The 14,857-nt window shown below is 32.1% G+C and overlaps 1 protein-coding gene across 1 annotated transcript; it reads left to right on the forward strand.

The window, feature by feature from the left end:
• The first annotated feature begins 2,315 nt into the window (after nucleotides 1–2,315).
• Nucleotides 2,316–12,436, forward strand: LOC133184656 (uncharacterized). The gene is made up of 3 exons (XM_061319742.1): nucleotides 2,316–2,385; nucleotides 4,291–4,526; nucleotides 11,816–12,436. Exons 2-3 carry the CDS (start codon nucleotides 4,292–4,294, stop codon nucleotides 12,010–12,012), a joined length of 432 nt encoding a protein of 143 aa, XP_061175726.1. The 5' UTR covers nucleotides 2,316–2,385; nucleotide 4,291; the 3' UTR covers nucleotides 12,013–12,436.
• Nucleotides 12,437–14,857: the final 2,421 nt, after the last annotated feature.

Here is a 14,857-nt window from a genome sequence, read left to right on the forward strand (position 1 = left end):
TTAATAAAAGAGCAAAAGTAGGAACTTCACTAAAAAAAATCAAGTATGTATTATATAATAGGCATATGTTGTTGAGCAGTACTAAATTTGAAAATATATTCTATAGATCTTAGCTAAAAACTCTTCTGTATAATTGTTATTAAGCTAACAATCTTAGGAAATGCACGTCATCCATGACTGTAGAAACCGGGAAGGGGGAGGGACATGCCTTCACCCCCAATACTTTCCCCGTTCAGTGAGCTCAGGTGGTAGTTATAGTAATACAAGCGCGGATCCAGGATTTTTTTTTCAGGGGGAGTCTACCCCAGTCGAAAAAAATTCCAACCCAGAAATTTCTTGACAAGCAAAAAAAAGCTATATATGATTATGGAATTCCACATACGACAGCCAACTGCTTACTGCCAACTGCTCACTGCCAACTGCTACTGCCTATAGATGATATTGTCTATATTTTGATATCTTAAGGAAGCTCTGAACACTGCACACTAAAGAGTTCTACTTAGGATACTTTAATGGAGTTAGAGTGATCTGCCCTTAGAAGTAAGATAGAAAAAATGGTTGTTTACAGTTAATTACATAATTTTTAATAGATTAAAATATTCTTAGCATTATTTTAGACCAAGAATAAGTAATTGAATTCACCATTTCCATTAATTTTCCCAGTGTAAGTAAACAGACAGTGATTTCTGCTTACGAATAGTCCTTTGTCTTTGAACATTTTTCCTGCAGAAATAAGGTAGGTACCCTATGTTGAAAATGAATTAAATAGTCTCAATATGCACACCTTTATATGATATATTTTTCTCCAAGTCCAAAAAGCACTTTTTATTAGTGTTTAGAGCTTCCTTAATATCTTTAATATGCATGCTTGAATAAAGCCTTTGAACATATTTGAATGATTTTTTGATATTTATGTAAACATTTATGTGAATTTTCATAAAACATAACTTATTTGGAAAAGCGAAGAGAGTTAAGTCTATAATTTTAGTAAAACTTGTGTTTATCACTATACAAATGAAAGGAAAACGGCTATTTATTTTCATACCCCCCCCCCCCCTTGCGAAACAACAATTTCTTTTTACAGGTATTACATGTATTATGAATTGTTATTTCACAAATTCATACCAAAGGTTTACATGCAGACAACAGCAATAAAAATAGTTGCGTGTATTTTATTACCAATTTCAAATGAGATAACTAGTAAAAATGTACTTTATCTATCTGATGTGTTGAATTTTACATAAGTGAAACATTAATAGTCATTTTTCCATTTCCATGAGAATTTGAAAATCTGGTGATGTTTTGAAGCCTTATTTCAATTGATAAAATTTTCTAACCCCCCCCCCCCCCATGAAAGGAGTTGTCAATAATTAAGAGCAATTAACTCTTTGACACTGGTTTTAAAATTATTAATCGATTACTAATGAACTTTTCTTTGCATTCAAACAAGTTTTAATGGCAAAATTCCCATTGGGGGTTACATACGACAAAAGAACAAACCTTTAATAGGGTCTTAATGATTAACATTTGTTGGTATATACACGTATGTATACTAGAAATATTACTGAAAATTATAATAACATAACTTTTGCCTAGGGTAAAATATCTAGCAATATTCTTGCTATCATAAGGTTTATTCAAGCAGGCGTATCAAAGACATAAAAAGATAACAAAACAGGCAATATCATCTATGAACAGTGGCAGTTGACATTAAGCAGTGAGCAGTTGGCAGTAAGCAGTTGGCAGTATAAGCAGTTGGTTATCAAACTGGGCATAATTTTTAAAATAAGAAACAGTGAATTATATAATGTTAAAAAATTATATAATGTTAAAAAGACCCAAATAAATGCAAAAGAGTAATAATATTAATACTCTAGAACAAATATACATGTTACAAATTCTTTGTACGTATGCAAATTATATATGTTTTTTTTTTAAGCATTTAATATAGGTAATCCCCATCTGCTATAATCATCATCATTTGTTAGTTTCTTTTCTTTTAATATCGACATATTTTGAATTTCTCTTCTTGTGTGTATTTTTTTTTACTTGTATGCCCTGAGGCCCCCAAATTGGTATCAATAAATCTTATCTATCTTATCTGTAAGAAGTTGGCTGTCGTATATGGAATTCCATAAAAGGGAAATATCGGGAACCAAGTGTCTGTGCATATACTTCTAAAATGTTGTTGTAAAATGTGTATCATTATCAATCAGTTTTCTTGCATCTAAGCCTAACTAAAATGATATGCGTGTACTTGAGGGAAATCAGAAACTGATAACATCGGGTTCGGCGTCATTGTTATCAAATTTTACTTTCGTTTTCAAAAGTTCCAGTCTGAAGAAGTCAACCTCAGAATAGAAGGTGGAAATAATTTGAGAGGAGGTGAAGGAAATTTGAGATAACTTTTACTTTCAAAAGATTGACAAATCAATAGTAACTCTTATTTGTCAGGTAGTACAAACTTCATTTAGCAGTTTAGGTATATAACACTGTAACAGGAAACAGAAGAAAAACAGAAGCCTAAGTGGCCTAACCCGGGCTCTCTGAATCTCCAGTCATGCTCTACCAACTGAGCTATCTTACCACCGGCGCTCGAATTGGTCAGCCCGCCACAAGAGATTGATTCCTTAAAAGATCCTTAACTTCTTTGGGATCGCTCCCATAAACTGTAGGGTTATAGAAAAACTTGCATAGCAAAACTTGTTGCATTCAATCTATATTTATTGGGTCTCATCATGGATTCTTAAAATTATCCTTTTTGGTACATGTAAGGGGCTATAAAAGGAGGAAATTCATTTATTTCATTTTAAATGCATTTTGAGAAATGTATTGCTACTTGGACTGACCTATATGGTATGTTAATTCTGTGTGTATTTGAATTGACAGAAGTAAAAAATAATCAGTACACATAACCTGAAATTTAGCAAACTAGGACTAGAACTTGCATTTGGACATTCAGTTTACTTACATTTACTGACATTATTCAGTGTTGTGGTTAATGTTTGAAACCTTAGGGACCATGTGGGCTCCTAACTTTTCAAATTTTACAGGCTCACAATGTGATCCGCGGGCCCACATTATATGTAAATTAAAAAAAACAACAACAAAAATCCTAAATTTTTTAATTGAATTTTTTATTATTCGTAGTATGGATATGTTCGCAGTATATGAATTTTTGTCACATTTTCTCCTTTCTAAAAACTTTGATTTGATAATGTGTTCATTACATTTTGTAGTGTTTAACCTTGTACAACTGAAGCGTCTATGGTTTAACAAGGGGGCATATTAAATAATAAATTACATACAACCTGTGATGAAATTTGATTCCGATCTTTTATTAATTGTGTGCATTTGACACGGTGTGACAACCATAGCCGATTGTTACAATATTTCTATTAGAACAATCTCAAACATCTGCTATCATATCATCAGATTGAACGGAAATTTAACCGCTTCGATAAATCGCCATGTTTGATCTGAATCATGTACATGTTTGAATAATTTGCTTGTATGCAACACAAATAATCTAGGTCAATAGAGCGTTTTCTTAAAAACTGAAAGAACATAAAATATAAAACTGAAATGTGATTATGTTACAGAAAAAAAAATCGTTCGCCATGTGGGCGACTAGATTTTTAATATCTAATCGCCCACCGCAAATTTTACTCGCATTTGCGAGTGGTTATCCACAACCCTGTTATTGGGGAAAAACCTTGGTACCAATTCCAAGGATTCAATAAGTGTTTCTAATTTCAAACATGTCAAATCATTATCTTCTGATTGATTTCAAAACATAAAATACCACTTTGATCATAAAATTCATTGTTTACTGATTTTTCTTTCAATTTTATAAATGGGATATAATAACCTTCTGGGATATAAATTTGCAGTGCAAAAAAATAATTTTTTGGGGGAGCATAAATATTGTTAATCCATATAAATCACAAGCAATGAAGGAAATATTAGTCAATATGTGTTTTCTGGCAAAATTCAAACTACCATAGGTATAGCAGTGTTCATCATTATTCCTCATTTATGTGCAACGTTGAATGCAGAAATATTTTAACAATTCATTTTTTATTCAAAAGTTGAGTTTTTTAAAATATAATTAATTGTTATGCTTTTACTTCGTTTTGAAACATTTCATTTATATGGGACATTCTATCTTGTGCTCAGGAATGCACTGTAGAAAACTGAAAATATGAATACATTGTATAAGAGGTGGTACATACAAACTCAATTGTAATTTGATTTGTAAATTTTTTGAGTTCTTGTGTTAAATTGTAGAATGGGTGGATCTGATGACACAGAATGGAGGTTTGGGACTTGTTTTCAATCATTTTGTCACAATTATGAGCTGGAACAGAAGTGGCAGTCAGCCAAGGACTACAGTTATGAAAATCCTGGATCCACCCTCTTCATCATAGCAGTCATAGCCATGTGTAGCTTCCCCATCTTTTGCTTTATAGCCTTTGTCATTGGATCACTTATCATTGGATTCACAGTTTTTCTGTTTGTAGAAGGTAACACATGCATATATTGTATCAATTATGAATTTCCACAAAATGTCTTCAGTTTGACATGAAGATATAAAATGTAATGTGATTGATATGGTGTACAAACATTTGCTCAGAATTCCACTTAAAAGTCTAACAAGACTTATTAAGAAGAGCATCAGTATTGTTGGTTGAAATCATTTACTGTTCTGGTCCTAAATGTTTCTGTAGATGCTACATGCTTTAAAAATAATGGCAGACAAGGCTTTGCATTTAAGAAAATTCTAAGGCACTGTGAAATAATGTTATCAATAAAGCAAAACACACCTTAAGAAATTCTTATTATGCCCCCGCCATATAGTGTTACCCTGTTCCGTCATTCTATCATCATTCTTTTTACGTTAATTATCTCTGCAGCAGTTGCACACATTCAACTCAAATTTGAAATATGGATATGTCATAAGAATATGCAGGTCAAGTTTGGATTTGGTCATGGTCCGATGATTTTTGACAGAATTATCCCTCTTGAACTTAGAAAAAAATAAGAAATTTTCAGTTTCCGCTCTCTAACTTTTGAAGGGATGTATGTATAAGGTTGAAATTTCATATGCAGGTATTTTACCAGAAAATACAGGTGAATTCGAATTTGATCATGGTCTGATAATTTTTGACAGAGTTATCCCTCTTGAACTTGGAAAAAAAATAAGAAATTTGTAGTTTCCGCTCTCTAACTTTTGTAGGGATGTATGTATAAGGTTGAAATTGCATGTGCAGGTATTTTATAAGAAAATACAGGTCAAGTTCAAATTTGGTTATGGTTCGATGATTTTTGACAGAGTTATCCCTCTTGAACTTAGGGGGAAAAAAGAAATTTTCAGTTTCCCCTCTCTAACTTTTGTAGGGATGTATGTATAAGGTTGAAATTGCATGTGCAGGTATTTTACCAGAAAATACAGGACAAGTTCAAATTTGGTCTTGGTCCAATGATTTTTGACAGAGTTACTCCTCTTAAACTTAGAAAAAAATAAGAAATTTTCAGTTTCTGCTCTCTAACTTTTGAAGGGATGTACAGTACAGGCAACGCGGATCCCGTATTTCCCGCGCCCCGTCGCGGTATAAACACAACGCGGGATTTGGCCAGGTGAGACAGGTAAACCGCGTTCCCTCCGCGGGAAATTCATCACCTACCTGTCCCCGCCGCGGTTAAATCATCGATCAACTAGTATCGTAAACAAACGGGAGTTATCTCCCCGAACGAGAATTTGCGAAATTTTCATGTAGTAACAAAGAATAACTACAGAGTATGTTTATTTATGAAAGTATTTTCCTTTGTTTTGCAACGATGAATAGAAAATAATAAACATACTCCTAAAAAGAATTTGTAAAGCAGAAGATATTATAAACTTTTTTAGATTTGTATTTAAAACTATTTGCATGTATCAATGCTAAGGCGACATCTTTCGTTTAAATAGAATTATAAGCTGTGTTATTTGAAATTTTAGCATGAAACAAAATTAAATGATGGGTTTATTAGCTCTAAAAAATCTTTTCAAATTATATGCGAATTGCAATAATGATGTACACGTGCTAAACAATAATCAGTGCGAGTTCCGATTAACAATTTTCAACACTCCTATGAAATAAAAAAGGTGCATCTTTATATTGTTTATGTTTTTGTATTTTTACCAAATTTAGAACACTATAATTCACTAAATTAATCTCGCTTTATTGTACGAATGTGCAAGCATTTTTCTGAAAATGTCAAATTACTGGAAAGCTGTAATATTCGAAGTCGAGAGTTTGCAATTAGTGGGCACGTAAACGGTATACAAGCTATCAATAAAAAAAAAACTATCATCCTTTCTTCACCTTGATATTTAATTCTTTGGTAAACGATGATTTTTTTAAAAAAAAAAAAAAAAAAAAAAAAAAAAAAAAAAAATTATTTCTCCATTTACATGTTCAATAAAATAACATAGGATGTGCATGCATGGTGATGAACTCCAGAGAACAAATATAAAGAAGGGAGATATTTTACACTCACAACACTTTTATTTTCAATAATATTCAAGGAAAAAATCAAATGCTAACGTATACTTTGACAAATTTTGTTTCTTTGTGTATTAAGTATTAGCCGCGATCATTTCCTGTGTATAGGGATTAGCAGACCCAGAGCAGGAAACGGCATGCCCTGGGGGTTTCACACCTGTGAGTGTCCTAGGGTACCTGAGGTAAATCTCTCCGAATGCGCACATCGTTGTCTAGCCATACGACATACCAGTCCATTCAATGTCTCATTATTTCTTTATTTTCAACCAAGAAATTTGAGACAATATATTCACAGTTGCTTTTTTTTTAACCCTAACTGTGTGTATATTAAAAATCAAACTTTTTACACAAATTAATAGAGTTGAAAAAATAAAATAAATCAAATCAAATTATGTTTTATAAGTACATGTATTTTGTTTACGTCTCAGTTTATACGTTTATACATGTACCTGTACATGTAAGTATAATTTGAATTAGTTTCAACCAAAAAAAGAGAGAGAGAGAGAGAGAGAGAGAGAGAGAGAGAGAGAGAGAGAGAGAGAGAGAAACATACAGAAAGTTACATGTACGGCACGTGCATCGTTTTTCCTGAAATCAGTTTATTGATTTATCGATTTATAATTATAATTTAAATGAAATTGCTTGTGAATCAAATTTTGTTCGGTTTCAAAATAGTCGTTTCTGTGAACGGATAGGTATTACTGTAGCTGATTTATCGGTTTATTGACCAGTAAGCACTTTGTCTAATTCTGCCAGTTAATGAAGAACACGGGAACAGTGATAGCCACAGACACTAATTTAACTAAACTAACTGCTTGATAAAAGATTGATTCCAAGACACTTATTTACAAGGTCGCCAACATTCTTCATGATGTAAGATTACGCAATCTGACAGTATTACAGGTATTTCGTAAGGGTATGGGCCAGTTACACAGACACCTGAAAACTTGTAGCCTACCGCTGATTATAATTAGTTCATCTACTATGCTGTATGTTCAAATTATTTTTTAGGCTCATATAAACAGCTTATAAAAGAGCCGTCCTTTCTGATTTGACGATACATGTACGTGAAATTTGTTGAAGAGCCGCATGATTATATTAATTTCAAAAGAAAGGAAATAGAAATACAGTCAAATACTAGCTATGAAATTATTCTGAAAAGAATGTAACGATTTTATTTACAACAATAACCAAAAAAAAAAAAAAAGATCATGTTGATATTTCTTCCGTTTAGCGCATATTTGTCAGAAGTTAATTGTGCAACATATTCCTAAATGTACACGTGTTTATTCTTTAATATCATAATGTTACCATCTCTATCTAGCATCGTTTTTCATGCTTATACTTATAACAGATACGTATACAGAGGCATTTTTTCTTCAAGAAACCAATGACCGTGATAGAATCTCGCAGAAAAATAAACGCATAGCTACATGTAACCAAGAACACACTGGCACTGGCAAATCGTGAACACTGTATTTAATGCATTTTAACAGAAATGATATGGCATTTTTAAAAAATCTATTTTACTGTGCACTATTTAGCAATTTCATGATCATTTATGTTGGAATTATTGATTTTAAAAAATATATACGATATTTCAGTTGACGATATTTCATCAAATTTTACCACAAGCACTGGCATTATACGTTCTTTTTTTAAATTTGAGAATTAATTAATTTTGAATGACTTTTAAAAAAAGATAGATAAAAAATAATTACACAAGTATTATTATACAATTTGATAATACTTAAAAATTGAATTAAAAATTCATTTAATTAATGCAGGCCGTAACCTTTAATGGCTTACACCCCCCCCCCCTTTTTGACGCTATTAAAAATCGACAACACTTTACAGGAAACAACATCTAAGATAAAGAATAACGGTAGCTGGCCCCGCCGCGGTGTACACACGGTCGCAGGTAGTACCGCGATCAAAACCCGCGACGGTGTAACGCGGAAAGGATTAACACACCGCCGAGGGAACGCGGTCTAATACGGGATCCGCGTTGCCTGTACTGTATGTAAAAGGTTAAAATTGCATGAGCAGGTATTTTACTAGTAAATACAGGTCAAATTCGAATTTGGTCATGGTCCAATGATTTTTGACAGAGATATCTGTCTTGAACTTAGAAAAAATAAGAAATTTTCAGTTTCTGTTCTCTAATTTTTGAAGGGATGTATATAAAAGTTTGAAAATGCATATGGGTGAATTAAAAAAAAATGACCACCAAACTGAATTTTTTTGGCAAAATTCAACTACTTATAACATATTTTTCACTTATATCATCATATTGCAAATGCATTCTAATTTAAAATCCTGAAGTGGCAATAGAATAGACAATTGGATTAAAAGGTTTCAGAATTTTTATTTGTAAAATTTCTTTTGAAAAAAGAAAATATCATTACACCTTAAAAGACTTTCTGAAATATATAATCACAAGAAATTATAGTTTTTTATGCTTCAAAATGGTAAAAGGGGTATAAATGATTAAATCTAGACCTTGAATGAATATCTTCTCTTGTACATGCGATAAAAAATTGGCTTTTTGATTGTTATTTTACATTATTTTTTCAATTCTGGTTTGAAAAGTTTTAATATGAAAAAAATATGAAGCAATAAAATTCCCCAAAATTCTTTTTTTTGTCCGTTCAAGTCAATTCTTTAAATGTGAGCCAAAAAAGAATTGTTATATACGAGTTCTCTTTCGAAAAGTTCTAGATTTTGAAGTGACCCTATGTTACATTATTGTGTTGCACTCCTGACATCTGATATGTATTTTATTTAACATTGTTTTAAAAATTATAACACACAATAACCCATTCTTACTTTGTAAATCAATTTGTCGTATTGATATTTTTCATCGTTTACAGCAGGTTTTTCATATTTTGAAGACCTTAAAACATGATTGTTTGCAAAGTGTAATATATATAAATTGTATTTAAAATATATGTGAAATGATGAAAACTATTCTCTGAATTGACTGTAAAATTTCTGTAATTTGTTGATAGACATAGTGTTTTGAACATCAAATAGTATCAAGCATTTTTTTTCAACTTAATTTTTAGTAAAGATAGTTAAAAAGCATCGGTAATTATGAAGCAGTTTTGTTGCACTCCTGACTGCAGTAAAGTTTAAAATTAAAACCATAGAACCCAAAAATTCATAAAGTGTTGGCAACATCAAGTGGTAATGAAATTGTGCAATACTTATAGTCCAATACTTCATAATTAAAACAGATGAAAGTATTTAAAATTCGCATTTTGTCTGCAATTATACCCTATTTTATGCCAAAAAACTAGCTTAAATGTATATTTAGAAGATAAAATATATTTTAAAGCATATTTTCCTTTAGAAGACAAACACAGTAATTCTACTCATCATTTTTTCTTTATTTTTATTCTTATTGGATGATTTATAATTCTAACATATTTGTTGCACTCCTGACCAAAAGCATTGGAGCCTTTAAAGTAGAATTGTGAAGTGAAAATTACATAATAACTTGTTCTGTTGTTTCAGTGAAGTTAAGGAGGAATTACTTGAATTTTATGACAATGTTTTAGTGTGTTTATTTTTAACGTTCATTAAAAAAATCACAAAAAAGATAAAAACACATCTGAATTGATAAAATTGAAAAAGGAAGGATTTAAATAATAAAACTGTCAATAATTTAGCATTAAATTATTCAAAAAGATCATTATTAATTAATGAATACTTCTAAGCATGAATAGAAGTCTTTTCGTCACACAACTTGAATCTTTAAAAAAATGTGTTGCACTCCTGACCATAGAAATATGGATCTGAAGGACAGACAGATCCTGTAATTGATAAATCTATATGGTAAAAATGTTCTTTGTGTCTTTATTTTCCAAAATAAAAATCAGAAAATCATATAACAATAATAGTTTTTTTATGCTTGGGAGCAAAACATCAAATGTTGCACTCCTGACATTTTTGGGTATGCACATATACTTGACTCTCATTAATGCTGCTTGTGATTTATATAACATTTTTAAGTTTTAAAATGTATATCAGTTATTATTTTACACTTGGAAAATTCTTTTTTGTCTTAATTTTCTATCAGAATTTTACAATTGATGTTTTTTTGGCAACACTACATTTTTTCTGTTGCACTCCTGACATGGTATAACATTTTTTTAAACATCAGCCATGACCACAATCTGATTAAACAAAAGTTATGACAGTCCACATTTAAAGCTCAATACTTTGAATATTATCAGGAAAGTCTTTATTTTCAACTTAAAGCATTATTATTTATTTCACAGATCTCCAAAAAATACTGAAATTTCAAAATGTCACAGAAAGGTGTTGCACTCCTGACAATTTTAGCATCATTTTTGGGCATAACTTTTTTGTTAATTGAGATATCAATGAGATATTTGGCAGGTATTTAGACACTATCTAAACACATATGCTGAGACATAGATATCTATTTTCATTGCCTGTATTTTTAGTGTGGGTTGATAAATATGCGTTTGGTCATTTTTTTTTAATTCACCCATATGCAGGTATTTTACCAGAAAATACGGGTCAAGTTTGAATACAAATTTAAAACTAAATCATTGCATTTGAAATTGATGCTTGGGGAGGAGGGGAGGGGGGGCATTCGTGGCGTTAATGGACACATCTAGTTGTTATTACATCAAGCCATTTTTGCTTTAAATACAAGCATTGCTTAAGAAAGTTTGTGTCTACCATTATCCCTGTTTGTTTGCCACACTTTATTTGATGTTTCCACCTATAATTTCTTTGAGGTAGGAAAAAAATTCTTTTTGCTATTTCATTGGACAAGTTGTGTAGGTATGTAGTAGGGTATAATGATCAGGCCTTTCAAAATCTGCCGGTACCTGTTACTTTAACCCGGCTAAAACCATGATTGTACTGGCCAAAATATTTGATGGAGAAAATTTTGATAACATACCAGTATTAATTAAATTCACTTTCACAGGTACCTCCCATCATTGTATAAGTACCGCCTTTTTTTCTAATCTTTTTTGAAAGTCCTGAATGCTGTTGGGGTGGCTAGGGGCCTAAGAGTTAGTGGATTGAATGATTACCAGTAGCTAGACATCCCATGGGAACTTGAAATTTTCCAAGGGGGTGGGGGTGGGGGCTCTATGGCTTTATGGCTCCCCAGCTACTGAAAAAGGTGTGTTCCTAACTTTGCATGAAATTGTTGTAGAACATATAGAATTACCTGTGTATTTGATATTTAACATAACATTAAAATACTCCTTTCTCCACAGGTACAGTCCTCACGGTGGCCACCTTTCTTTTGGGAGGGGCACTATTTTTTGCCAGTCTCTTCTCTGTGGGCTTCAGTTTGTTTGCTGTTTTAGCCATCTACACCTTTTCCACTGCTCAGAAAATAATGGGCAAAATTTCACCAAAGGTCTCCACTTCTGCAGGGGTGGAGTGTGATTCAACACAGAAAGATAAATAGAGAATGTGTCAACAAACTACGCAAAAGTCTTTAAATGACAGAAATCAAGATAATGAAATTTTTTCTCAAAAGAACCGGTGCTGAGAATTTTGAAAAAAATCAAATTGCTTCTGTGTTGTTTTTTCACTGATCAATACTTTGATTAAAATTCCAGATTATATCATTCAAGTAGTAAAAAACAATGCAATTTCACTTGAACCAAGAATCATTTTTCATTGAGATTTGAGACTGTATGCAGCTCGAGGGTTTAAATCTGTACAGATTCATGTTTTACGTTATTTGACATTGTTTATTTATTGTTATTTAAATATTGGGCATAATTAATGTTTTATAAATAACTGTTTTGTATATTGTTTGTTAAACTTTAATCATGAACATTTTGTATATAGTTTTTATATAAAATAAATTGATCAGTATTGAACAACTTTACTCATATTATTTTTAGCTCACCTGAACCGAAGGCTCAAGTGAGCTTTTCTTATCAAAATTTGTCCGTTGTCGTTGTTGGCGTTGTCGTCGGCCTTGTCGTAAACTTCACATTTTCATCTTCTTCTCAAGAACCACTAGGTCAATTTCAGCTAAACTTGCCACAAAGCATCCTTGGGTGAAGGGGATTCAAGTTGTTCACAGGAAGTGCTGCGCCCTCTTTCAAGGGGAGATAATTAAGAATTCGTGAAAATTTGGTGGCATCATTTAAAAATCTTCTTCTCAAGAACCACTGGGCAAGAAAAGATGAAACTTATGTGAAAGCTTCATTACATACTCTAGATTCAAATTTATTCATATTATAACCCCCAGGGGTAGGGCGGGGCCACAACAGGGGGGTCAGTTTTAACATAGGAATATATAAGAAATATCTTTAAAAATCTTCTTCTCAAGAACAGCAAAGCCATGATTAGTCATATTATTACAGAAGTATCCTCAGGTAGTGTAGATTCAAGTTTGTTCCAACCATGACCCCTGGGGGTGGGGCAGGGCCACAACAGGGGGGTCAAAGTTTACCATAGGAATATATAGGTAATATCTTTAAAAATCTTCTTCTCAAGAACAGCTAAGCCATGATTAATCATATTGATATGGAAGCATCCTCAGATAGTGTAGATTCAAGTTCAAATCATGACCCCTCCTCCTCCCCCCTGGGTAGGGTGGCAGACATATTAATACAGAAGTATCCTCAGGTAGTGAAGATTAAAGTCCCAATCATGACCCCTGGGGGTAGGGCAGGGCCACAGCTGGGGGGGGGGGTCAATGTTTACCATAGGAATATATAGGAAATATCTTTAAAATTCTTCTTTTCAAGAACAGCTAAGCCATTATTAGACATATTAATACAGAAGTATCCTCAGGTAGTGTAGATTAAAGTTTGTTCAAATCATGACCCGGTAAAGTCAGTCATTCAAAAGGTAGCTGAAGAAGTTGGATGATGAATCAGCAATAAAAAAGTTAAGGTATTCCATCCTAATAGCAAAGATTCAATGAAATTGAAAACATAACAGATGTGTAGGTGTTGAATACTTAGTTTATTTAGACATAATTCCCATTACTATTAGCATGTAAGGGTGGGATATGTCCTAATTTATTACCTTGAATTTTCATAAGAGTTATCTCCCTCTGTTTTTAATTAATTAAAAAAAAAAATCAATTTTAAAAATCTTACCTGGTAAAAAAATCATTTTCAATTGTCATTCTATTTCTAATGTTTTTTAGTGCATTTTTTCACTACAGTATTTATTGATATTATTATTTGAATTTTTATTTTTAAAAAATTGCTCCATAGACTTTAATGCAATTTTGTTAAGTACTTAAGTTCTGGGCGTAGTTAATCTGAAGAAGATTGGGACAACTGGTTCTTATCTATCAATGGGAACCTAGGGAGAAACACGGTGCAAGTGGTACCTTACCCATGCAGTCCCCATCTCTAGAAGAAAGAGAAAATTTAAGTACTATGTGATATACCCTCAGACATAGCTGTCTGAATAATCATTCCAATCATTAACTCAGACAGAGTACAAGGAAATCCTATATTTCCCTTGTAAGAAACTGATCATACATGTTACATAGGAAATATCTTTGAAATCTTCTTCTCAAGAACAACTAAGCCGTATTAGTCCTATATATACGAAAGCAACCTTAGGTACTATAGAATCAAAGTTTGTTCAAATCATGACCCCCAGGGGTTGGGGCACAACAGAGGGTCAAAGTTTTGCGTAAGAATATATAGGAAGCATCTTGAAAAAATCTGCTACTCAAGAACAGCAAAGCCATGATTAGTCATATTATTATAGGAGCATCCACAGATAGTATAGATTCAAATTTGTTCAAATTTACAGTGGGTAGGGTAGAGCCACAATGACCAATCAGAGTTTTACATAGGAATACATAGGGAAAAAAAATCTTTAAAATTCTTTTGTTTAAAGAGACACTGATGGACAAATGGGAAAATTGACAAAAGTAGATTTTTGGCAAGTCACATGCAAATTTTATTCAATTCTTGAAAGTATTAGGTTTCAGAAAATTACAGGTTTCAGAACCTAAAAGATCTACTTTTATGGAGAAAAATATAAGTAAAAATAATTTTAATTTGCCCCAACATGAAAATATTGCTTCACTTCTTCCTCTTTAAGGTACGCATGCGCTGAAAAGTTGAAGAAGTTACCATGGTGCCAATTCCATAGATATAAATGTCGGATGACTGAGGATTTTGATATAATCTTCAAACAAGAGGCCCAAGGGCCTTAACAGTCACCTGAGTATAAAACAACAATCCACAGAGGATCCATGAAATATAAATTTGAAAGCTGCAAAAAAAAAACAAACAAACAAACAAACAAACAAAAAACAAAAC

Source organism: Saccostrea echinata, unplaced genomic scaffold (genome assembly GCF_033153115.1).
Source record: "Saccostrea echinata isolate AGI-Se365-2 ecotype Australia unplaced genomic scaffold, CSIRO_AGI_Sech_v1 ptg000010l, whole genome shotgun sequence".
NCBI classification, from domain to species: domain Eukaryota; kingdom Metazoa; phylum Mollusca; class Bivalvia; order Ostreida; family Ostreidae; genus Saccostrea; species Saccostrea echinata.